Raw genomic sequence first — 25,933 nt, 5'->3', positions numbered from 1 at the left:
GTCACGGAGCCGGAACAGAGTGGAGGGACGCGGGTATCCATTTCTTCTGGCTACACAAGTAGAAGGCTCAGTACCACAGACATATCTGTTGATCTTGATCACCCTGGTGATGCCAGGCACCATCTCCTAGGCTCCAGTATTCATTTGGTGCAGGAGCATTGCTTTACTGCTCCTCATTATTACAACTGGAACTTCAGCAGTGCTGTATAGTGTCCTGACAACGTCTGAGTGTCTAATGGGCATACAGTAGTCGGCCTAGGGATCTGTGGATGTCTGTTTTCTGACACTGAATTGTGTACAATAAAGGGTAATTACTTAAAGGCATTTAACCCTTTTATGTGGATAAAAGCTATTAAACCACATGAAAATGTGCAGCATTTATTGTATCTGATTCACTAGGTTATGCCACGATCTGGTCGGATCTCAGGACATGAGATATTTTTCCCAGTCTTGCTGTTACTAGGCAGACTTCTCCTTCCCCTCCTTCTCTGTGCAGTCAGCTGCTCCTGCTTCTCCTGATTGGCCTGCATAATGAGAGGCATGAACACCAATGGTCGCTTCTATGCAAATTGTACACTCATTCAATTGACATCAGACAGGGCTGGTGTGGTTATTTGCCGGGAGAGCTGATCTTTGACGGCACCATGGCTGCAGGGGGCTCCCTTTCTGGTATGCTTTTTTTATATACTTTTGAAGCCACATTTTAATCCTGTGCTTTTTTTTTTTATTCCTTCAAGGAACGGAAATGTTGAAGGAATTGTGCAGTCTCCTGTCTATGGGTTTTATTCATTGCAAATAATAAGGCCTTAAAGGTACACTTATACACGTGGGAGTACATCAGTGCTTGTAGTGAATCAAACCTAAAGCCGTGAGCCATATGCAGTACTAACTTGTATGCATGTTGCTGTTTTCTGTTGGATTACGACGGGCCCTTCCTGCTAAAATCTCAAGCGCAGAATAAACACTTTTTTCCCATAATACCACAAGTTAGAGCAAATGGCTGGAAAAGTTAGAGGACGGCCCAGAAATTGTTTTATTGCAGGACTCTGAACAAATACACATAATTTAAACGAAAATTCTCCTAAAAATGGATTTATGAAAATCCTAGTACGGTATTCTATTTTCTTGACTGTTGAGCATTAGGCCTGAGACTGTGTGAAGGACCTGGTTCTCAAGCATCTAAAAAGGCCAAGCCCCACAAGTACTTAATTATGATGACCCCTCCTACACATTTAAACGTCATACTCCAAATTTTTGTTTTCTTATGCTAACTGGCACACAAGTTCATATGGCGAATCTAACCATTGACTTGGAGGAATTTTCAAGCCTTTTGCTTTTTAGGCTGTTTTGTAAACCATACATGATCTTCAGTTGTTTATGCTGTGGGAAAATAACGTCTCCACTTTCAGCAGGTTCTAGCTATTAGGTTTCTGGAGGTGATTTATTCTGATTTCCAGATTTTGAGTCTGTTAAGAATTGTATTCCCTAACATGAGGAAAATTTGCTTCTACCTTGTGAGGGTGACTTGCCTTTTGCAGGATAATAGGCAGAATTGAATGGGTGTGTGTGTGTGTGTGTTTTGTGAAATGTGCTAATGGATGTGAACTAGATCTGAATAGTCATAACTGCTTAGGCCTCTTTCACCTCGACCAGATATCTGTTTGGCCCAAAAGCAGGATTAGAGCACAGCCCTAAGGAGTGAAGATTGTCCTCTCCTGATATTAAGGAATATTGTCCCCATCACATTTCTACCTCTACACTATCCACCTTTTGATTTAAATAAAGACCTATAGAAGAGTAGATCACCTGTATGTGATATGAAAGTGGGCTTCTTCACAATATTTGGAAGGCATGGTGTATGTGTGTGTGTGTGTGTATATATATATATATATATATATATATATATATATATATTATATATATATATATATATATATATATATATATATATATATATATATATATATATTAGGGTTGTTGCGGGTATCGAAATTTCGATACCCAATCGATACTTTTGTCCCGGTATCGATACGATACCGGGATTTCCGTTTTTTCGATACTGGGCTGCGCTTCTGCGCAGTCTAGTATCTCTGAACATGAGCGCGCTGCTATCGGCGCGCTCATGTTCTCTCTCAGCAGCACGGGGAGAAGGAAGCTGTCCTCCCTCCCCCTGTGCTGCTGCTGCCGCTGCCACCAATGAGAAGCGAGGGGCGGAGGAGGGGCGGCAATGAGAAGCGAGGGGCGGAGGAGGGGCAGCGCCGGCAATGAGAAGCGAGGGGCGGAGGAGGGGCAGCGCCGGCAATGAGAAGCGAGGGGCGGAGGAGGGGCAGCGCCGGCAATGAGAAGCGAGGGGCGGAGGAGGGGCAGCGCCGGCAATGAGAAGCGAGGGGCGGAGGAGGGGCGGCGCCGGCAATGAGAAGAGAGGGGCGGAGGAGGGGCAGCGCCGGCAATGAGAAGCGAGGGGCGGAGGAGGGGCAGCGCCGGCAATGAGAAGCGAGGGGCGGAGGAGGGGCAGCGCCGGCAATGAGAAGCGAGGGGCGGAGGAGGGGCGGCGCCGGCAATGAGAAGAGAGGGGCGGGCGCACTGCGCCACCAATGATAGGATTATTTCAACACAGAGCTGCGCCCAGCGATGCCCCAGCACTCACCATTAGTCCTGGGCGCCGCTCCGTTCGCCTGCAGTGCCCCATTACTGTCTCCTCTCCTGCTCCACATGCTGCTGATTACTATCGGAGCGATGGGAGGAGACATCAGCTTCACTAGTAGGCGTTCCTTCTCCCTGCGCTGCGATTGGACAGCGCTACAGCCAGGGAGAAGGAACGCCCACTAGTGAATCTGATGTCTCCTCCCATCGCTCCGATAGTAATCAGCAGCATGTGGAGCAGGAGAGGAGACAGTAATGGAGCACTGCAGGCGAACGGAGCGGCGCCCAGGACTAATGGTGAGTGCTGGGACATTGCTGGGCGCCGCTCTGTGTGGCCTGATAGTGAAAGTCTGGACTCATATACAGTAGTCAGTCTTTAACACATACAGGAGGCGGGTGCCGGCAGCAGAATCGCATTGCCGGCACCCTGCCCCTGACAGGGAGCTGCGATCAGCGGCAGTTAACTGCCGCTGATCTGCCAGTACCCGCCTCCTGTATAAAGAGGTAGTTATCATTGCCCCCCCCCCCCCTCAACCCACCCATCCCATTAAAATCATTGGTGGCACAGTGTGCCGGCCCCTCTCAACCCCCCAGTATTAAAATCATTGGTGGCAGTGGCCACAGGGACCTCTTCCCCCCCCCCCCTCATTGGTGGTGCAGTGGCAGCTTCTGATCGGAGCCCCAGCTGTGTAAGCCTGGGGCTCCGATCGGTTACCATGGCAGCCAGGACGCTACAGAAGCCCTGGTTGCCATGGTAACATCCCTGATGCTGTGTGCACAGAGCAGCAGGGACAGTGTGGAGTCCTATTCACCCTAATAGAGATCTATCAGGCTGAATAGGAAAAGGGATGAAAGATCCCAGGTTCTAGCCCCTAAGGGGAAAATAGTCATTAAATAAAAAGTGTAAAAAAAACAAACAAAAAACACTAAAATATGAAGTATAAATCACCCCCTTTTCCCAATTTCACATATAAAATATTTAAATAATAAACATATTACATCGCCACGTCAGAAAAGTCCAAACTATTAAAATATATAAAAAAAAATCTAGGTGGTGAATGCCGGAACAGAAAAAATAAAATAAAAACTGCGCGATTCGCCATTTTTAAAAATGAGGAATGCACGTGGCTTTTTTTGTTTATTTTTTTCGCGTGGTATCGAATGGTATCGAGTATCGCAATACTTTTTCATGGTATCGAAACCGAATCAAAAAATTGGTATCGCAACAACTCTAATATATATATATATATATATATATATATATATATATATATATATATATATATATATATATATATATATATATATATATATATATATATATATATATAATATTTTTTTTTTTTTTTTTTTTTATTAGAAGGAAACCTTTATCAAGTTATTGCAGTTTAAAAATACTTGACTGTTTCTGTGGATCCTGGATTGGCAGGGAGCATCTGTTAACTTGCAATTGTTTGTATCAGAATCGTACAGAAAATCTTTTAGGGTACATTCCCACAACCATGTGTAATCCTTTCCGTTTTGCGGTCTGAAAATAACGGAACCGTGTGTCCGAATGACTTCCGTTTTGTTCCGTATGTCTTCCGTTTTTTTTTTTATGGTCCGCAAAAAAAGGAAGGAAAAAGAGGGGGGGGGGAAAGAAGTAAGGCCTTAAATAATATGAAAATGGATCCGCAAAAAACATATAATATACAGATACCATTCCGTATGTCATCCGCAATTTGCGTATCCGTTGACTTGAATGGGGTTGCGGACCGATCTGTGTGGATAATGGTAGTACAAGCTTCAAGCTAGACACTTTTGCTTGAATGTACACCACCTGGTGGTTGGCTTATTTTCTACCAATGGTCCATCTTTCTCGATCAATTCTGCATCCTTCATTGCTAGATGTGTTTATAACCCACCATGACATTTGTTATAAAGTCGTATTTGCTCCTATTGCCTCTTGGGATAGGGCATTCAATAGTTTCTTTCCTCTACCCGTAAAAAAATGTTTTCTTAAAGGCCTTGAGAGAAGAAACCATTTTCAATTTCTTCATATTAAAGGGATTCTGTCACCAGGTTTCACCCCCTCCAGATAACCATATTTTTTATGTTCAGGGAGCTTTAACCATTCCTAATGTGGTCTTATAAATGTAATCTGTAGGCTCATTTTGCTAAAAATACGCTATTACTAACCTGTCAGTCATAAAAATAAGGTGCCCAAGGGGATGTAAATGGCTCCAAGCTGCCGCCCTTGTACAAAAACACTGGTTTTCCATTTAGAGCTAAGTTTTTATAGGAGCATGAGAATGTGCATGGATTTCTGCAAACCTCAGAGTGAACGTACCTTTATGGTTGGCAAAGCATGCTAAAGGCTTCATTGGGGTGTGGGGTTTCGCTCTGGTAGATGGGGTAAGCGGGCGCAGTACAGAGGCAAGATACATGTTCTTAATTCAAAACGTCAGTGTTTATTCACACTTGAGGCAATGGCACAAAACGGTATGTAACTTTGCAGTCTTGGTGTTCATTCACTCACAATGGAAAGTTCATATAACACAAGTCTCCTTGCTGGCAGTTCTGCCTCCAGTAGTCCACAGCAGGCTTTGGGGGGCCTGTTTCCCCAGCATGCGGCTTTCAGCCCCTCCATCACGGCACAAAGCCTCAGATCCCAAAAACCGAGATCTATGCTGAGCCCAGCTTCCTATTTCAGGACAGCCGGTTGCTGCCAAAACCCGGACCGGCACTTAAACTCCTGTCCAGTATTTGACCTCACCTGGCTGAAATCCAGCCTAGCCGCACATGCTGGGAGGAAAATACCTGCCTTGCCAGACACAACCCCTCAATGTTTCACAGGGGGTCACACTTTAGTAGTTGGTAATAGTGAGGCTACTTTCACACTAGCGTTCTGCTGTCCGCTCGTGAGCTCCGTTTGAAGGAGCTCACGAGCGGAGCAGAACGCTTCCGTCCAGCCCTGATGCAGTTTGAATGGATGCGGATCCGCTCAGACTGCATCAGTCTGGCGGCGTTCAGCTGTCCGCCTGGCCGTGCGGAGGCGTGCGGATCCGTCCAGGCTTACAATGTAAGTCAATGGGAACAGATCCGCTTGAAGATGACACCATATGGCTCAATCTTCAAGCGGATCCGTCCCCCATTGACTTTACATTGAAAGTCTGAACGGATCCGCTCAGGCTACTTTCGCACTTAGAAATTTTTCTAAGTTATTAATGCAGACGGATCCGTACTGAACGGAGCCTCCGTCTGCATTAATATGATCGGATCCGTTCAGAGCGGATCCGATCAAACGCAAGTGTGAAAGTAGCCTGACATTTCTGTAATGTAATATTGTTTCTAGAAAGATTGCAATTTTTTTATTTATTTTTTGCTGAGCAGATTGATGTATATCTTTTTGGGAAAAGAGCCTCTAAATCTTCTAATTTATACATTTAAATGTCTGATCTTTCTGACTTCAGTTGTACACGTGGGAGGTGTATCAATGATTGATAGCATTCTCTGTATAAGGGTCCATTCACACGTCCACAATTTCGTCCCGCATTTTGTGGAACGGAATTGTGGACCCATTCACTTCTATGGGGCAGCACGATGTGCTGCCCGGATACGGAATTACGAACCCGCACTACCGGGTCCGCAATTCTGTTCCCGAAAAAAATAGAAAATGTCCTATTCTTGTCCACAATTGTGGACAAGAATAGGCATATTCTATTAGTGCCGGCAATGTGCGGTCCGCAAAATGCGGAACGCACATTGCCGGTTTCTGCGTTTTGCGGATGTGTGAACGAGCCCTAAGTGTGTATACAGAGAGAGCTGTATGATACAGTCTTAAATTCAGAGATATAAAGGTATAAATTGCTGAATCTTTTCCCCCTATAACATGCTGCCTGCAGATTGCATTGAAAGAGAACCTCTGCGCTTTCCTGACATAGTAAATACTTGTATTTCCCATGTAATGCTGGATCATCCTTTCCCTGTTATGCCATTCCTCTGCTATTCCACTTGAAAATGTATGACTATACTTATTGGACAGTGGGACTTGTGTGTGTAAACTGCCTTTGTAAAGTGTTTTTTGTTTGTGGGTTATGTAAACTGTCTAATTCTTTTTTTAAAGGTTTGAGATGGAAACAGCAAAAGAACCACAGAAGAAAGTCTTTAAAGCTCGCAAAACAATGAAAGCAAGTGACCGCCAACAGTTAGAAGCTGTACACAAAGCTAAAGAAGACCTGCTTAAACCTACAGAGATGAAGCTGGTTAATGGAATCCATGAAAATGGTGATTTAGATATGAATTATACAAACAATGATAAAGAACCCATGGAGGACACACAGAATCTAAATGGCATTCTAGATCTGAACATTGATCCTCACAAGGTTCCAGTTGTGAAACTGTGTGACCTAGAAGAAGGTTTTAAACATGTTGACAAAGCCAGTGACTTAAGGATGACACTTGATCTTGAACTTAATGAAAGTACTGTATGTCAAGACGATAGTAGTAAAATTGAGCCTACTGAGGCTGCTGTTCAAGCCTGCTCAACTGAACAAGATGATGAAGTGGTTCCTCATGGAAGCGTAGAACAAAGTGATTCAAGTGGACTGTTTCTGGAGGATCTCGCTTGTGAGCCTGAATTTTCACAGAAACAAACCCAGTCAAACATTCCCAATGAGGTGGAAAGTTGCAGCATTTTAGAGGAGGAAAGTAAGTTGGAAGATGAAAATCCTGTAGAGGATTCCATTGTCCAAAAATTGGAAAATGAAGATATGGATGTTATTTCAGAGGATCCTACTGCTAATGCAGATAGTGAAATGGAAGACAGTACTATTATAAAAGAGCCTGTTGATCCAGAGCCTGTAGATTCTGTTGCTGTTGGAGAAAAAGATGATATATCTGAGGAGCAGGGAATTGAAGCCAGCAATGAGGACCTACACAGTGAAATACAGAATGTAGAGGAAACTGAAAACCATACTGAAGAGCAGGAGAGAACCGAGCCTGTAAATGAGTCGCATGATGCTAATGTTTTACCAGATATCAGTGTGTCTGAAAATGGATCCCCTTCACAGGCTAATAAGGAAATTTCAGAGACCGAGGGAGAGCAACAAGATATTGGGGATGAGGCTATATCAAGCAGCATGGAGGTTGACCATAACTTGAAAAATCTAGAGCAAAATATTTCTTTACCTGCAGAAGCTCCAATTGATAAATCTCTGTCAGAAATAGAGACTGGCTCTGTTTTAGAAAAAACTGATGAAATGGAAACTGATGAGATTATTCCCATTCTTGAAAAGCTCGCACCAGTGGAAGATGAACTTCAGTGTGTTTCCGATGAAAAAGAAGATTTTGCAACTGTTCCTAATAAAGAAGAAGAAAAAAGTGAAAACATTGCAGTTTCTCCAACTAAGAACGATACAAATGAGACTTTGCCAAGTGAAGCGTTTTTAGTGCTTTCAGATGAAGAAGAACCCTGTGGTGAGAGCACACCACTGAAAGGAAACGCGTTAACTGATCAAGGTGACTTTCTGAATTGTAACCTTAAAGGGGTTGTCTCACTTCAGTAAACGGCATTATCATGTAGACAGATAATGCAAGGTTCTTCCTAAGGTACTGTGATTGTCCATATTGCCTCCTTTGCTGTCTTAATACCTGATAAATGCCATTTGCTGAAGTGAGAAAACCCTTTAATTTACTATTGGATCAGCACTCACTTTTTGATGCTAATAAAGCTTCTTTTTAATGCCATAAGCAGAATACAGACACATGTGACGCCTTTCGGCTTAACAGCTTTTTTCAAATATCTAACATTTTTATCATTTCGTTGGTGCTGTACCCGAGCCTTTTAATTCTAGGATAGTAAACTACTATAGGAAGCCTTGTAACATAGTATATAAGGCCGAAAAAAGGCATCTGTCCATCCAGTTGAGCCTGTTATCCTGCAAGTTGAGCCAGAGGAAGGAAAAAAACCTCTAACTTAGAAGCCAATTTTCCTCATGACTACAATTGTAATAACTCCCTTGATTAACGACTCTTCTCCAGAAATCTAATAACTTTAACCTGTAATATTATTACACTCCAGAAATACATCCAGGCCCCTTTAGTGAACGCACCATCACCACCTGCTCAGGCAGAGAGTTCCATAGTCTCACTGCTCTTACCGTAAAGAATCCTCTTCTATGTTTGTGTACAAACCTTTCCTCCAGACGCAGAGGATGTCCACTTGTCACAGTCCTGGGGATAAATAGATGATGAAAGAGACCCCTGATTTATACATAGTTATAAGATCTCCCCTCGTCATCTTTTTTTCTAAACTGAATAACCCCAATTTTGATCCTTCTGGGTACTGTAGTCCACCCATTCCAGTTATTACTTTAGTTCCCCTCCTCTGAACCCTCTCCAGCTCTGCTTTGTCTGCCTTGTTCACAGGTACCAATCAATACCATAGCAACCTATTACATTATAACTTCTATTTTTTAGAATGGAAAATGAAAGTAGCAGCCTCGGTTACTATGGGTAACGCCACCACACTACTTTCACAAAACCATTTGTGTTGTCCGATCTTAATGTATTTAATAGATTTTGTCTAGGTCTTTGGTTTGCTTTTACTGAATAGTGGTGTCTGCTACATTATTCACAACAGCAAACAGCTGATGGAGCAGTGTAAGAAGGCATGTGCTTATACTGGACTACACAAAACGAGCCTCCTCTGTATGAATGTTAAAAAGCGAGTAACAATCACAATGCACAATAATCGTTGGGTTAAATAACATTTTAAGTCGCCTCTTCTTCCTGCAGATGATGTGAAAGAAGTTATTGAAGAGACAGAGGAAAGACCTAACAATGAACAGAAAGAGCCAGAGAATAAAGAACAACCACAAGCGGAGAAAAGTAAGAAAAGATCATTACTGTAAAAGACATCTAGAAAACAAGGATGGTTTTTAAATTGAATTAGTTGTATATGCTAAAAACCTTATCACTGCCTCAGGTGAAGATTCTGTAGGACAACTAGTAACTCGAATACTAGAAAGTCCCAAAAGTCCAATACTGACTTATTTTTGCTCCGCTTTTCTCTAAAGAAACCTTTAGAAGCTAGTTGTCCAGGCCTGATAAATTTTTACCAACGTCTTACACTGCCAAAAACTAATAAAAGAACCCACTTTACCAGTCCCTTTCTACGCCCATTCCAAAGCATCCTGGTCTCCTGCCAGTCTGTTTACCAGGCTCCAGCAACTCAACTTGTGACAAGTGCTGCCACTGATCGGCCTGGTTTGGATGCAATGGTCTCACATCGTGGCGGACCTGGAAGCACGGGCGAGGGGATTGGTAAAGTATGTATTACTCCTAATATTGTAAGCTGTTGGTAAGGAATTTCATGGGGCTGGACAACATTTTCAGGACTGCTGTCCTCTAATATTTCTTGACTATTTCGGAAATTTGAGACTCAAAGCATTGCAGCAGTGTTGTACAGATAAGGCTTTCAAAATTATGGACTGAGATGCTGAATTAATGGCAATTGTACTCTGGATCTTTTTCCTCTTAAGCCAGGTCCAGGCATGGGGGTCAATTTCTGCTATTGATTTTGATGTGAATCTTCCTGTGTTAGATGCATATTTAAGTAGATTTTTCGCTCCATGTCTGTGTGTAACATATAGAGGCGTCCAGCCGCCTCTTGTCACTACCCCAGTGTTTTTTAGAACAAAGAAACACTTTTCCCTATTAAAGCATATTATTAAAATTTCAAAAAAAGAGAGCAAGCAAATAGCGGCACTCGCCAAATACTTTTCCACTCCTAGCTTTATTCCGGGTAAAATCACAAGCAGATGCGAGTCACTGCACAGAAACACAAGGCAACAGCCGTTTCACTCTAAACAGCGCTTTGTCAAGCCTCCCGTGACTTGGTAGGGGGCGTAGTAAATACCTCACTTCTTATCATTGATAACCTGGCTGTCTTTATATGATTGTTGTTTTTACTATTGAATTAATATGTATTAGACATATGGAGATGTGATTGTCTCACCTGTCTGTGACATGGTGGAGTGAGTGAGGTATTTACTACGTCCCCCTACCACGTCCCGGGAGGCTTGACAAAGCACTGTTTAGTGCAAAACTGCTGTTGCCTTGTGTTTCTGTGCAGTGACCCGCATCTGCTGTGATTTTTAAAGCTATGAGTGGAAAAGTATTTGAGTGCCGCTATTTTCTTGCTATGTGTGTGTATATATAGTACAGATTAAAAGTTTGGACACACCTTCTCATTCAAAGAGTTTTCTTTATTGAGGTAGATTCATTGTATAATTGTAGATTCACACTGAAGGCATCAAAACTATGAATTAACACATGTGGAATTATATACATAACAAAAAAGTGTGAAACAACTGAAAATGTCATATTCTAGGTTCTTCAAAGTAGCCACCTTTTGCTTTGATTACTGCTTTGCACACTCTTGGCATTCTCTTAATGAGCTTCAAGAGGTAGTCACCTGAAATGGTCTTCCAACAGTCTTGAAGGAGTTCCCAGAGATGCTTAGCACTTGTTGGCCCTTTTGCCTTCACTCTGCGGTCCAGCTCACCCCAAACCATCTTGATTGGGTTCAGGTCCGGTGACTGTGGAGGCTAGGTCATCTGGCGCAGCACCCCATCAAAAAGGGCAAATAGCCCTTACACAGCCTGGAGGTGTGTTTGGGGTCATTGTCCTGTTGAAAAATAAATGATGGTCCAACTAAACGCAAACCGGATGGAATAGCATGCCGCTGCAAGATGCTGTGGTAGCCAGGCTGGTTTAGTATGCCTTCAATTTTGAATAAATCCCCAACAGTGTCACGAGCAAAGCACCCCCACACCATCACACCCCCTCCATGCTTCACGGTGGGAACCAGGCATGTAGAGTCCATCCTTTCACATTTTCTGCGTTGCACAAAGACATGGTGGTTGGAACCAAAGATCTCAAATTTGGACTCATCAGACCAAAGCACAGATTTCCACTGGTCTAATGTCCATTCCTTGTGTTCTTTAGCCCAAACAAGTCTCTTCTGCTTGTTGCCTGTCCTTAGCAGTGGTTTTCATAGCAGATATTCTACCATGAAGGCCTGATTCACACAGTCTCCTCTTAACAGTTGTTCTAGAGATGTCTGCTGCTAGAACTCTGTGTGGCATTGACCTGGTCTCTAATCTGAGCTGCTCTTAACCTGTGATTTGAGGCTGGTGACTCGGATGAACTTATCCTCCGCAGCAGAGGTGACTCTTGGCCTTCCTTTCCTGGGGCGGTCCGCATGTGAGCCAGTTTCTTTGTAGCGCTTGATGGTTTTTGTGACTGCACTTGGGGACACTTTCAAAGTTTTCCCAATCTTTCGGACTGACTGACCTTCATTTCTTAAAGTAATGATGGCCACTAGTTTTTCTTTACTTGGCTGCTTTTTTCTTGCCATAATACAAATTCAGTCTATTAAGTAGGACTATCAGCTGTGTATCCACCTGACTTCTCCACAACGCAACTGATGGTCCCAACCCCGTTTATAAGGCAAGAAATCCCACTTATTAAACCTGACGGGGCACACCTGTGAAGTGAAAACCATTTCAGGTGACTACCTCTTGAAGCTCATCAAGAGAATGCCAAGAGTGTGCAAAGCAGTAATCAAAGCAAAAGGTGGCTACTTTGAAGAACCTAGAATATGACATATTTTCAGTTGTTTCACACTTTTTTGTTCTTTATATAATTCCACATGTGTCAATAAATTTTTGATGCCTTCAGTGTGAATCTACAATTTTCATAGTCAGGAAAATAAAGAAAACTCTTTGAATGAGAAGGTGTGTCCAAACTTTTGGTCTGCACTCTGTGTATGTGTGTGTATGTATGTGTGTGTGTATATATGTATCTGTGTGTGTGTGTGTGTATGTGTATATATATATATATATATATATATATATATATATATATATATATATATATATATATATATATATATATATATATATTCACACACACAATATTTTTTTTATGATTGGACTCAGTACTTTTATTTTGCTGAGCACCACCGCAAGTACCACATGAGAAGTCATATGGGTGTGAATCCTGCTGGGTACTAAAACCGCATTGTGCAGTGCCGACTGTTTCTATATCGAACATTTATATTATGAAAATGTTTAACATCCCTGTCCCTGCACTACATTACAAATAAACTAAAATGGCAGTAAGGCTACTTTCACACTTGCGTTCGCAATTCCACTCGTGAGCTCCGTTTGAAGGAGCTCACGAGCGGACGCGAACGCTTCCGTCCAGCCCTGATGCAGTCTGAATGGAGCGGATCCGCTCAGACTGCATCAGTCTGGCGGCGTTCAGCCTCCGCTGAACCGGATCCGTTCAGACTTACAATGTAAGTCAATGGGAACGGATCCGCTTGAAGATGAGCCCATATGGCTCAATATTCAAGCGGATCAGTCCCCCATTGACTTTACATTGAAAGTCTGAACGGATCCGCTCAGGCTACTTGCGAACTTAGAAATTTTTCTAAGTTATTAATGCAGACGGATCCGTACTGAATGGAGCCTCCGTCTGCATTAATATGATCGGATCCGTTCAGAACGGATCCGATCAAGCGCAAGTGTGAAAGTAGCCTAACACTACAGATTGGTTAGCCAGTTTTTTTTTGTACTTTAATTCTGTAGTGTTGACTTTTTAGAAATTGCGTTGGCTACGGAATTTCTCATTTAATCTCACATTTCTATATGAATGCAGAGTTTATGGCTTGCACTTCTGTGTACAAGCAAGGAATTGATAGATGAATTTGTTATATAGCACAATATATATGATGACTGAGATGGCCTGTTCTGCTATGATGTTTGTGAGTGAGCTACGGAAACTGTGGCACACCGATCACACTTGGCTGTTTTTGTAAGCCAGCCTTTTGGGGCCGGCGCTTAGTCTCTTCTTGCCAGGGAAACCCTTTTAACAAAGAAAGGAAAAAAATAACATATACTGACCAAGGAGGTGGAGAAGAGACTTTCTGAAAGACATTGCGGTATTGATGAATTTTCACCCAGACCGGGTTCTGAAAAATGTAGTGCTTACACCTCTACATGGTCACATCCCAAGCACAATGTAACATAACCTTGTTTCTGAGTGAAGGGGGTCACATGATGTCTGTATGTTGTATGTATTCATTATATTTGTCTGAACAGGTGAATTTTGCCGCCGGAAGCGTTCTAAGTCTGAAGATTTGGACAGCCAGAGCTCAAAGAGGAGGCGCTTTGAGGGTGAAGAGTATGAGGCAGAACTAAAGGTTAAAATCACAGCTGGTGATAATCTGAATGAGAAACTGCAGAAGGTACAGCGTTACTGTTAATATCAGATTATGTGTAATGCTGCATTCAGGCACCTAAAGGATCAGTTCAGTCAAAAATGAAATTCCGACATCACATGATGTTCCCAATGTTGTAAATTCTATTCTATTTTTAATATATAAATTATCAAAAAAAATTCTAGCATACAATGTGCTAGAAAGAAAATGGAGCCATCCTTATGACATCCAAATGAACAGCTCATCTTGGCACAGACAGAAGGCAGTACAGTACATGTAGCATTGCACTGTTCTGTAAAGAGGAGCTACTATACAGTTTTTCTCGCTCATATCATTGGGGGACACAGGACCGTGGGTATAGCTTGCTGCTGCCACTAGGAGACGACACTAGGCTGAAATCTGTTAGCTACTCCCCTGCAGGCTATACCGCCTCCAGCCTGGAGCGAGCATGTCAGTTTTGTAGCTTAGTGTCTAAGCTGTGCTTAGCAGGGTGGCTTTTTTTTTTTAGTTGTTCTATTTTTTTTTTATAGGTTTCCTGAATGGGACATAGATTCGCATGGCGTTTGTCTCCCTGGGATGCTGGCCGGTGTCGTTTTCCCACCGCTTTGCCTCCCCAAGAAGACAAAGCAGACCAGGGCAGCCTCGCTTCCCTGCTTCCCGCCAGCAAGAGGGCCACCTACTCTCCAGCCCTTCTCTGCCCGGATCCCTGCTGCCTTGTGCCAGCGGTCCTGGTGGTGGCCCTGCTGGTACAAGATTAAAGGACGAAGACCACAGATGAAAACGGGTGAGTATCAACCCTGTCTCCTATCCCTGCCTGTAGGGGGTAGCGAGGTATCCCACCCACCTGTCGCCCATCTTGGACTCCCCACATTCGGTACGGCAGGGGTTAATTCTGGCAGCAACATCTCGTGTTAACAGCTCATGGGAGGCGTCTCCCAGGGGCTGCGGCTCATATATCGCTGCATGCGGCACTCTTTCCGTGCGGGTGCATATAGCCGCAGGCGGCACTCTTTCAGTGGCCACTTACTACAGTCGGCCGCCATCCCTTTTACATACATCCCCGGCTACTGGCGGCTCCATGCGCCGCACAGTGAGAGCGCCGAAGCGTGGGGGGGGGGTGGCTTCCTCTACATCGGCCCGCTCTGCCGTCCTTCTCAGAGTCTTTGGGGGTGGCGGAGTTTATTCTTCCGCCGCGGCAATGCTTCTTCCTCCTTCGTGTCGGCTGCAGGGTGAGACACAGAACTGGGACCGCCATTTTTCTGGTAGGAGATCGCTACCCCCTCCAGCATAGAGCGTCACAATGTATCATCCAGCCAATACCTCCCCTCAGGCACTCTGCAGGACCACCTACTATGCCTGCACTTCATGCTCAGTAAAGCAGTAAAGTTCCCTCGTGGCCAGTCACTATCACTACGCCATGCACCTGCACAGAGCCGTCCCTCCATTCTACAGCACCCCACAGAAGTGCAGGATCATCCTGGCTGTGGGGAACCCGACTGGGCAAGGTCCCTGTCCCGGGCAGTGAACGAACTCTCTAAAATCTCCCATTCCACCCTTTCTTTGCTGGGTCGTTTGGTTGAGAATTCGCCACAGGTGCAATCCACACCGTCGCAAGGTGTACAAACCAGAAGCAGACTTCCTAGTAAGTGTCCCAGAGCAGGCCACCGTTCCTCCTCTGATGCCTCAACATCCCCTCTTGGCTCCCGATCACAGGCGTCCTCCCTCTTAGACGACACTCTTTCGGAGGGTGAGATTGGGGATTCGGATACGGAAATGGACCCGGAGCACTCTTATCAGGCTATTCACCATGTATGCAATCTGAAATCTGCTATACGTGACACCTTCCAGGTTCAGGAGGAACTCCCCTCCACCAGTTCAAGGCAGACAACTAAGTCTTTCCCGTTTACACAATGACTTTTCTGTTTTTGTCGCAAAAGCTTGGGACCAGCCAGGTCTACGCTTCATTGTTCATAAGCGATTGGACCTACTCTATCCCTTTCCAGGCGATTGCATGGATAAATGGGCTTCTCTTCCGAGGGTGGGCCCACCGGTCGCTCGCCTGGCTAAGAACACGGCTATCCCGGTGGCGGATGGCTCCTCTCTCCAGGCCCCGGTAGACTGTCTGTCTCATAGAATCACTCTCCAAGTCTATCTTTGCGGCTAGTGGTCCGGCCTTACAACCAATTTTCGCCTCTGCATGGATAGCCAAGGCGGTATTGGAGTGGGCCCTCTGTTTGAACCAAGACCTAGCGTCCGATCTTGCCCCTTGCAACAGTTTTTTCCTCTCTCAGCCTCCCAGGGATCCAGTTCGGGCTGCGGCATCCTTTCATGCAGTTCAATCCCTTCTCTCACGTGGGTGTTAACGCCGATGCCCTTAGATGGAAGGTTTACGGGTTTTTATTCAAACCTGTTTGTGGTCCCCAAAAAAGAGGGCGATGTCTGCTCAGTACTGAACCTCAAGATGGTGAACCGCTTCCTCTGTATTCAGGATGGAGTCCCTTCGTTCCGTGGTTGCTTCATTGGTACAAGGGGAATTTATGGCGTCCCTAGACATCCAGGATGCCTACTTGCCCGTCCCCATCGCAACCGTTCACTAACGTTTTCTTCGGTTTGCCATTCATTCGTGCCATTACCAATTTCGCTCCCCTTCTGGACCTTCTGCGATCCAGGGGCATTACTCTACTCTCGTATTTGGATGACCATCTTGATCAAGGCTCCTATGGCATCTCGATGTGAGGAGAGTCTTTGGAGCACTTTGAGTACGCTATCCTGCTTCGGGTGGATAGTCAATCTGCAGAAGTCCTTCCTGTCTCCCGCCACTCAAGTCAGGTTCCTGGGCACGACGTTAGATTCAGGTGCAGCTGTGGTACGCCTGCTACTGGACAAGAGACTGGACTGGACTCCAGCGCCGCAGTACGTCTATTCGTAATTTTATGCGGGTGATGGTGGCCTCCTTCGAAGCAATCCCTTTTGCTCAATTCCACACCAGGTACTTTCAGCGGACCATTTTGTCATCCTGGGACAAATCCCGGGACTCTCTCTGGATCTCGGGATTCGTCTATCTTGGCAAGTGTGCTCGGCACTCACTTGGATCGTGACTGTGCACCTGTCTTCAGGGAAATCCTTTCTCCCAGTTACATGGACTGTCATTACAACAGACGGAAACATAAAGGTAAAATGCATATAAAAAGATACATGTAACATAAAAATACTAAAGTATTGTATACTTCTTACTCGCTTCACGAGGGGGCTGGTTTACAAGGATAAGCATAATACACCTGTAAACCCCACTCCCCCCCCCCCCCCCCGGCCTGGATCGCTTCTAGGATTTTACAAGATGAAGGCAGCCAAACACACGGGTGCTTCTGTTCACTTGTCTTTATTAGGGTAGATATCCGGCTCTGAGCCGTATTATAGGTGTAGTATGCTTATCCTGGTAAACCACCCCCCTCGTGAAGTGAGTAAGAAGTATACGATACTTTTAGTATTTTTATGATACATGTATCTTTTTATACGTATTTTACCCTTATGTTTTCGCTTGTTCGCTCTATCCATTGATCTATTGGCTTGTATGATACTACAGCTAATGGTCTCTTAGGCACCCGAGACCCAGTGCCGTACATTGTTGTTTCTTGGTACTTTATATTAAACATATACCTTCCTACCGACCTATTACGATTGGCGCTCACAACGGGTTTCTAGAAATAGGTGGATTCGAGGGGTTACCCATAACCACCGGTCCTCCCAATTTCTTCTACCCCAATTATCCTACACAAGCGGACGCCCTAGTCTGCTTGACAAACCCTGAGCAGCCTATCTACCTACTTTCTCCTACACCTTACTCCTATAAACCCCTGGCGCCTGAAGTTTTTCAGATCAAGTGGAGTCCTCTCCATCAGCTCTGACTAACCCTCAAACCTTCTTTCTCATTTTATACATTACATTACAACAGACGCCAGCCTGCACGGCTGGGGCGGGGTCTTTGCCACCCGGACGGTCCAGGGCCTTTGGTCTCAATCCCATCAACATCTGGGCCATCTACCTCTCCTTTCGCCATTGGACTCCCCTCTTGCAGGGTCGTCTGGTCAGAGTACAGTCGGACATTGTCACGGTGGTAGCCTATATCTGCCACCAAGGAGAGACTCACAGCCGTGCGGTCATGCGGGAGTCTGCGAAGATTCTACAGTGGGCGGAAGCTAATGTTCCGTTGATTTCGACAGTCTACGTTCTGGGAGTGGACAATTGGACGGCAGACTTTTTCAGCTGGACGACAGTGGACCTGAGGGAGTGGTCTCTCTGTCTCAAGGCTCTCTGTCTCCAGTGGGGACGTCCGGAAGTGGACTTGAAGGCGTCCAGACTCCATCACAAGCTCCCGTGCTTTTTGTCTCGCGCAAGAGACCTGGTGGCGTACAACGTGGATGCTCGTGGCACCATGGGACCGCTTCTTGTTCCTACCCTTACCACTTCTGCCTCATCCTGTGCAGAATCAGGATGGAGGGCATCCAGGCAATCCTGACTGCCCCAGACTGGCATTGACTAGCTTGGTACTCGGAGCTAATTTTCTTCTGGGGGGATGCACCATGGCCCCTTCCACTTAGGGCCGACCTGCTCTCCTCCCAGGGCCAAGTCTTCCATCAGAATTTTAGATATGCTACGTTTAACGACATGGATGTTGAAACCTTCTTGTTGAAACAGAGGTTTTTTTTTTTTCTGATGCGGTCATTCGGACTATAATTAGGGCTAGGAAGCCCTCCTCTTCCAAGATTTACTATCGGACTTGGAAGTCCTTCCTGCATTTTTGTGAGAAGCGCAGTCTTCCTCCCAGGAGGTTTTCCCTTCCTATGGTGCTGGTGTTTCTTCAGTCCGGATTAGAACTGGGTCTGGCTGGCCCTTAGTTCCCTAAAGGGGCAGGTCTCAGCCCTATCCATTTATTTAATTATTCCCCCCCCAGTGTACACTGGCCGTCTTGGGTCCGATCAAGACCTTTTTATGCAAGGGGTGGCTCACACTGTGCCTCCCTATCGGCCGCCGTTGCATTCTTGGGACCTGAGCCTAGTTCTGGGTTCGCTCCAGGCCGCTCCATTCGAACCTCAGAGAGGTCTCCCTTCGTTTGCTTTCCAGGAAAGTGGCATTTTTGGTGGCTATTAAATCTATTCGAAGGGTTTCGGAACTGGTGGCTCTTACCTGCAGGGAGCCCTTCTTGATGTTCCATCAAGATAAGGTGGTAATCCACCCAGTGCAGTCTTTTCTACCAAAGGTAGTATCCGCATTTCACGTTAACGAGGACATTGTTCTGCCCTTGTTTTGCCCCAAATCTTCTCATCCATGGAAGGTTTCTCTCCATTGTCTGGACGTCGTGCGGGCTTTGAAGATACACCTGTCCGTCGTGGCCCTCTTTAGGCGCATGGACGCTCTGTTCATAATCTTGGAAGGTCCTCGTAGAGGTTTGGTGGCTCCCAAGGTAAATATTGCCCGGTGGATTCGGTCGGCCATTGCTGAGGCCTATCGCTCTAGGAACAAGGCACCTTCTCCTGGGTTCACGGCTCACTCTACCAGAGCGGACGGGGCTTCTTGGGCGCACCTCCACCATGCTTCTGCGTCTCAATTGTGTAAGGCGGCGACTTAGTCCTCCTTACACACGTTCGCAAAATTTTATAGAGTGCATTCTTTAGCCTCGGCGGATGCTGCTCTTGGCCGCAGAGTCTTGCCGGCCTCAGTGTAGTGAATTCCATGAGGAAGTTAGTTTCTGGGTGTTGTTTCTCCTTCCCCGGGGACTACTTTAGGACGTCCCACGGTCCTGTGTCCCCCCCCCCCCCCCCCCCCACTGATATGAGCGACAAAATGAGATTTTTGTGAACTCGCCTTTAAAATCTTTCTCGCTTTATTCGTTGGGAGAGACAGCACACACTCAATGTTCTTTGTACGGCAAGTGGGGTCCAGGTTTTGCCAGTTGGGACCTTTTTTGTTTTGGTTTGGTCTTGCGGCAGTTTGCAGTTCTTGTTGTTTTTTAGTTTTATTCTGCTTCTCCTACTGCTGGAGCACTAACTGACGTGCTCTCTCCAGGCTGGAGGGGGTATAGCCTGCGGGGGAGGAGCTAACAAATTTGAGCCTAGTGTCGCCTCCTAGTGGCAGCAGCAAGCTATACCCACGGTCCTGTGTCCCCCAATAAATAAAGCGAGAGAGAGAGATTTTACAGGTGAGTTCACAAAAATCTTGTTTTACCAGAGAAGGAGCCATGTTGTTTGGTTCGATCAGAGTCTGAGTCATTGTATGTTAGGTCTAGTTTCTATTTCAGATGACCCAGGAAAGACAATTGTAAGTTAAAAGTATTATATCCTGGGGCCCTTATAACTTAAGGTCCCACTGTATAGTGTAAAAAAAAAAAATACATTTGTATACATACACGCTCCCACCCACTTGTTCTTTTTGCCCTTTTTGAGGACAAAATGAATCCGCATAAGCAGATGCTAGCCCTGAGCCAATTACCATAAATATGTAGTATATCAGAATTGAGTATCACTGTCGGAAAATAAACATTTCCTTTGAAAGTCTGGTCCTCTAAGGCTAGTTTCACACTAGCGGGAGCCTTCTCCAGCAGACTGTCCCAGCGGGTGAACAGCCTGTAGGATCTGTGCTGCCGCTAGTGCATGCATGCCATCGGAGGTCCTCTCTGGCCCCATTGACTATAATGGGGGTGGGCCGGAATTCCGGCGGCAGCACGGCAAACATTGTTGCTGCCGGAACTCTGGCCCACCCCCATTATAGTCAGTGGGGCCGGAGCGGAGAAGGCTGCCGCTAGTGTGAAACTAACCTAATCCAGGGAAAAGTTTATTATTATTGTATACCGTACAGACCAAAAGTTTGGACACACCATCTCATTTAAAGAGTTTTCTTTATTTTCATGACTATGAAAATTGTAGATTCACACTGAAGGCATCAAAACTATGAATTTATACATGTGGAATTATATACATAACAAAAAAAAAGTGTGAAACAACTAAAAATGTCATATTCTAGGTTCTTCAGAGTAGCCACCTTTTGCTTTGATTACTGCTTTGCACACTCTTGGCATTCTCTTGATGAGCTTCAAGAGGTAGTCGCCTGAAATGGTCTTCCAACAATCTTGAAGGAGTTCCCAGAGATGCTTAGCACTTGTTGGCCCTTTTGCCTTCACTCTGCGGTCCAGCTCACCCCAAACCATCTCGATTGGGTTCAGGTCCGGTGACTGTGGAGGCTAGGTCATCTGGCGCAGCACCCCATCACTCTCCTTCATGGTCAAATGGCCCTTACACAGCCTGGAGTTGTGTTTGGGGTCATTGTCCTGTTGAAAAATAAATGAAGGTCCAACTAAACGCAAACCGGATGGAATAGCATGCCGCTGCAAGATGCTGTGGTAGCCATGCTGGTTCAGTATGCCTTCAATTTTGAATAAATCCCCAACAGTGTCACCAGCAAAGCACCCCCACACCATCAAACCTCCTCCTCCATGCTTCACGGTGGGAACCATGCATGTAGAGTCCATCCGTTCACCTTTTCTGCGTCGCACAAAGACACGGTAGTTGGAACCAAAGATCTCAAATTTGGACTCATCAGACCAGAGCACAGATATCCACTGGTCTAATGTCCATTCCTTGTGTTCTTTAGCCCAAACAAGTCTCTTCTGCTTGTTGCCTGTCCTTAGCAGTGGTTTCCTAGCAGATATTCTTCCATGAAGGCCTGATTCGCACAGTCTCTTCTTAACAGTTTCAAATATAAAAGAAAGATATCAGTGCTGGAAAATAAAAGGGACATGGGGCACAATTGAGTAATGGAATACCTGTATGGCTGGATGTAGGTCCGGAGATACTCCTAGTCCGGAATCAATTTTCGTAGCGCTCGATAGTGCCGGGTGGACAGCGATTCTTCTGGCTTTACTTCAAAAAGTTCAAAAAATTTGTTCAATCTTTCTTTAACAAACCGAAATTACAGACAATGCAGAACAACATAAAAACAATATAGAGGAAGCCAAACTGGGTATCAAAAAATTAGAAAGACTTTTAATTACTGAAATGAGAGATCTATGGGAGATGGCATCCCTGGAGAAATATCTGGAACATGACACCATACCGAAAGGACTTCAAATTCATAAAGCACTTACCAGTGATTTAGGTGCACCTGAAATTGTGGAAGAATGGAATTCTTTATTCCACGAATTTTCCCCAAAAAACGTACTATTTATTATAAAAAAAACGGAGGCTAGGGTTAATTAAAATCAATAAAGAAATTATGGAATTATTTGAGAACCTCAAACCTTATAAAAATTATGATGAAATAATTAAAATCTCGAGATCCATCAAAATACAGATAAAAAAAAAAGGAAAATAAAATCATTAACACAAAAACCAATAAATAAAGCGATTTCTCTATTTATGAAGACAGCCTTAGTGAAAACGAAAAGAGGAGCCAGAGGGAAAGGTCTAAGTAAGAAAAGGAATAAGGCATCTCATTGTGCAAATAGACAGGGTATTCATAACCTTAGCAGTTACAACCTAAAAGAAAATGAACTGTACCTTCTGGAGAAGGGTCTTAAATTTGCCCCTACCGCTAAATTTTGCCCCTTTCTGAGAAACCTTGCTTTAAATAAAATTCTTCATGAAGAAAAAAAAACACTGCAGATTCAAACTACCTCTCAAAATACTCAAAAAATGTGACCAGTCCGAAATGCCAGAACAAAAGTAAAAATAAGATTAATGATATAACTAAATCCAACAAAGTCCCAACTGAGCTATCCCCTACCCCTCTCTTAGACACTGGTCCGAATATCATATCAAAAACTCCCATACACACAGAACTTGAACCTAAGTCCCATTTAACCCTCTGAATGAATATTCTAATGCCTTTACAGCATTCCAGACCTTGGTACTACGCGCCCTTGCGTTTTTTTTTTTATTTTTTTTTTTATTTATCACCAGAGGAAATAAAGGCTATCCGTTCACTTCAAACCAACAACGACATAGTAATTAGACCTGCGGACAAAGGGGGGGGGGGGATAGTTATATTGGATGAGAAATCTTCCCATAACGAATCTATTCGACTCCTCAGTGAGAAAAAAACTTGTAGAAAATAGATTTTGACCCAACTAATACATACAAACACCAACTGAATCAATTAATGAAAAAAGGAAAATTGAAAGGGATAATAACTACGGAAGAAGCATCATATATGAACAATCAATGCCCTAAAATCCCTATTTTCTACTACTTGCCGACAATTCATAAACCTCAGACAAATCCCCCCCGGATGCCCGATCATTTCAGGTATCGACAGTCTAACAGCCAATCTATCCAGATATGTTGACACCTTATTACAAAGCCACGTACAAAAACTCCCTGCCTATCTTAAGGACACTAAACATATTTCTCGCCCAATTCCTTGGGGGACACAGGAACTCTTGGGTATAGCTTATCTCCATAGGAGGCGTGACACTAAGTAAAAGACTGTTAAGCCCCTCCTCCAGCAGCTATACCCTCAGCCTGGAGAGAGAGACTTCCAGTTTTTTGCTTAGTGTCAAGGAGGCAAGACACTCTCTGCACTGCAGAGTTGTCTTGTGAAGATTCAGAGTTTTTAATTTTTTGATTTTACTTTTTTTCACTTGGATTTTTCCACAGGGACAACAGAGTCGCAGTAGACTTCTCTGTTTTCCCGGGGTTGAGCTGCACCAGGGCCGGTTATCCGCCCTGCTGCCTCCCCCACAGAAGAAAAGGAGGACCAGGGCAGCTCATGCTCCCCTGTATCCCGCCAGCACTGGGTCGCCCACCTGCAAGCCCCTCTCCAGCTACTGTCACTCTGTGCCAGTGGCTGAAGGGGCGTCCCAGCTGGATGGACTAGAGGGTGAAGACGTCGCAGGTGAGGTGGCTAGTGCAGCCATTCCGCTCCCCCCCCTCCCTCCCTCCCTCCCCTCTCCGGAGGGTTCGGTGCTCCTCTCTGACTCCCCTTTACTGATGGCCTCGTTGCAGGCGCGATTCGGCGGCCGGGCGCCCTGTTTTGTACAGTCTGGGAGCGGCGCGGCGGCGATGACTCATGGGGGAGACTTGTTTGAGGGCGGCCGGGTATGCGACCGCTGTGCCGTTGCATGGCAGGACGCCGACACCCGGTCCTCCCCTTTGGGCTCCTACCTTGCTTCCGCTGCGGCGGGGGCCATTGGGGAGTCCTGTGATGGTGGAGCGCGGGATTTGAATCGCGCGCGCGCGCGATAATGTTTTCGGTGGGGGGCGGAGTTTCGGACCGGCCAGCGCTGGCTTGGTCTTCATTCAGAGGCCGGACGACTTTCTTCCCGCGCCTCTTTAGTCCCGCCCACTCTCGTGCCTGCGTGCTTCTGGGAGCTCACTGCAGGACGGACCATTGCTCTGATTGCACACCGCCGTTCTTCTGCTGCTGCCGCTGCCGTTCAGCTTCCTTCTGTGACCTGGTAGGACTGTTGACCCTTCCTCACTGTAGCCCCCTGGCCTGGACTCGGGTTTTTTTTTTTTTTTTCTTTGCTCCTACCAACATGTCTGACCCCTTAGTGCCGGTGGGACCTTGGTATCATACCTGCACCGCATGTAAGGCGCCCTTTCCTCAAGGGCAGTCTGACCCGCATTGCTCGCTTTGCAAGGACCCATCGCAGGGTCCGCCATCTGTTGTGTCACCCCCTGGCCTCTTGGATCCCCCTGACTGGGCTAGATCCCTCTCCCAGGCTGTGGTTAGTCTCACTAGCGTTGTGGGCCGACTTGCAGATGTGTTGCCCTTGTCGCAGCCGGATGATTCCCCTGCTGGGCCCTCCGGGTCCGCTGTCCTGGCCGACCCGTCTGAGTCTCTCTCTGCAGGCGATTCCTCTAGAGCCCGCCAATCCCAGAAGCGGCCTAGGGCGGATCACCGGTCATCCTCGGATGCTTCGGTATCCCCCCCAAGGGTGCGTTCTCAGTCGGGCCCTTCCTCCTTGCAGGATTTGCCCTCTGAAGGGGAGCTGGTTGATTCAGATTGGGATATGGATTCGGCGCTGCCTTCAAAGCTGGCTTCCGCTGTGGGCCACCTTATAAACAGTATCCGTGATACCTTTAAAATTCGCGATGATCCTCCTGATCCTGAGAAAACCAGTGTTTCCTTTTTTCGCCAGAAGCAGGCTTCGGCGGTTTTTCCCCTCCATGCTGACTTTTCGTCAGTGGTTTCTAAGGCCTGGGCCCGTCCTGATGCACGGTTTACCCCGCCAAAAAAGTTAGATGTTTGTTATCCGTTTCCGGCGGATTGCATCACAAACTGGGCGTCTCCTCCCAAGGTCGACCCCCCCTGTGGCCCGTTTGGCCAAGAGCACGGCTATTCCCGTCGCAGATGGTTCTTCCTTACAATCCACTGAAGATCGCCGTGTAGAGGCCCTTACAAAGGGTATCTTTTCGGCCTCCGGATCCGCGCTTCGGCCAGTCTTTGCTTCCGCTTGGGCGGGTAAAGCGGTTTCAGAATGGGCATCTCAGCTGGATCTGGAGCTTGAATCTGACGTCCCTATTCAAGACCTCCGTGCCCTGACTCAACTTATCGTTCAGGCTGGAAAATTTGTATGTGAAGCATCCCTGGATGCAGGGGCTCTTATTGCCCGTTCGTCTGCTCTGGCCGTGTCGGCTAGGAGAGAGCTTTGGTTAAAGGTTTGGTCGGCGGACGCCGCGTCAAAGCGGTCTCTTACTAGCCTTCCTTTCTCTGGTGCTCGTTTGTTCGGAACCCGTTTGGATGAAATCATCTCGGAAGCCACGGGGGGGAAGAGTACTCATCTTCCCCAATCCAAAGCTAGGAGCTCCACTCGTGGTCGTCCCACCTTCTCCCGTTTCAGGTCTTCTCGTAGGGCTTCCGCTCCTCGCTCCGCTTCTGGTCCGTCCACTAACCCTGTCCAGGACAGGCGTAAGAAACCCTTTTTTCGGACCCAGCCCTCCTGGCGCAAATCTCAACCTGCTCGCGCTCCCGCGACCAAGCAGCCCCCCGCCTGAAGGTGCGCCCCCACCCACCCGGGTGGGG

At 45.9% G+C, this 25,933-nt stretch overlaps 1 protein-coding gene across 6 annotated transcripts in view; it reads left to right on the top strand.

Moving 5' to 3' along the window:
* Window positions 1–25,933, top strand: part of LOC122943027 (activating transcription factor 7-interacting protein 1-like) — a 100,117-nt gene that overhangs the window by 22,909 nt on the left and 51,275 nt on the right. For 4 of the 6 annotated variants that reach the window (XM_044300399.1, XM_044300396.1, XM_044300401.1 and 1 more), the window contains 3 exons: window positions 6,749–8,142; window positions 9,421–9,513; window positions 13,797–13,942. In XM_044300399.1, coding sequence (XP_044156334.1) covers window positions 6,756–8,142; window positions 9,421–9,513; window positions 13,797–13,942 — 1,626 coding nt within the window. In that variant the 5' untranslated portion in view covers window positions 6,749–6,755. Of the gene's footprint in view, window positions 1–590; window positions 670–793; window positions 813–6,748; window positions 8,143–9,420; window positions 9,514–13,796; window positions 13,943–25,933 lie in introns of those variants that run through there. The other 2 variants (XM_044300398.1, XM_044300400.1) reach the window with 2 other exon arrangements.

This window comes from Bufo gargarizans, chromosome 7 (assembly GCF_014858855.1).
Source record: "Bufo gargarizans isolate SCDJY-AF-19 chromosome 7, ASM1485885v1, whole genome shotgun sequence".
NCBI lineage: Eukaryota > Metazoa > Chordata > Amphibia > Anura > Bufonidae > Bufo > Bufo gargarizans.
The sequence above is the reverse complement of the archived record's forward strand: the minus strand, read 5'-3'. Positions and strand labels throughout refer to the sequence as shown.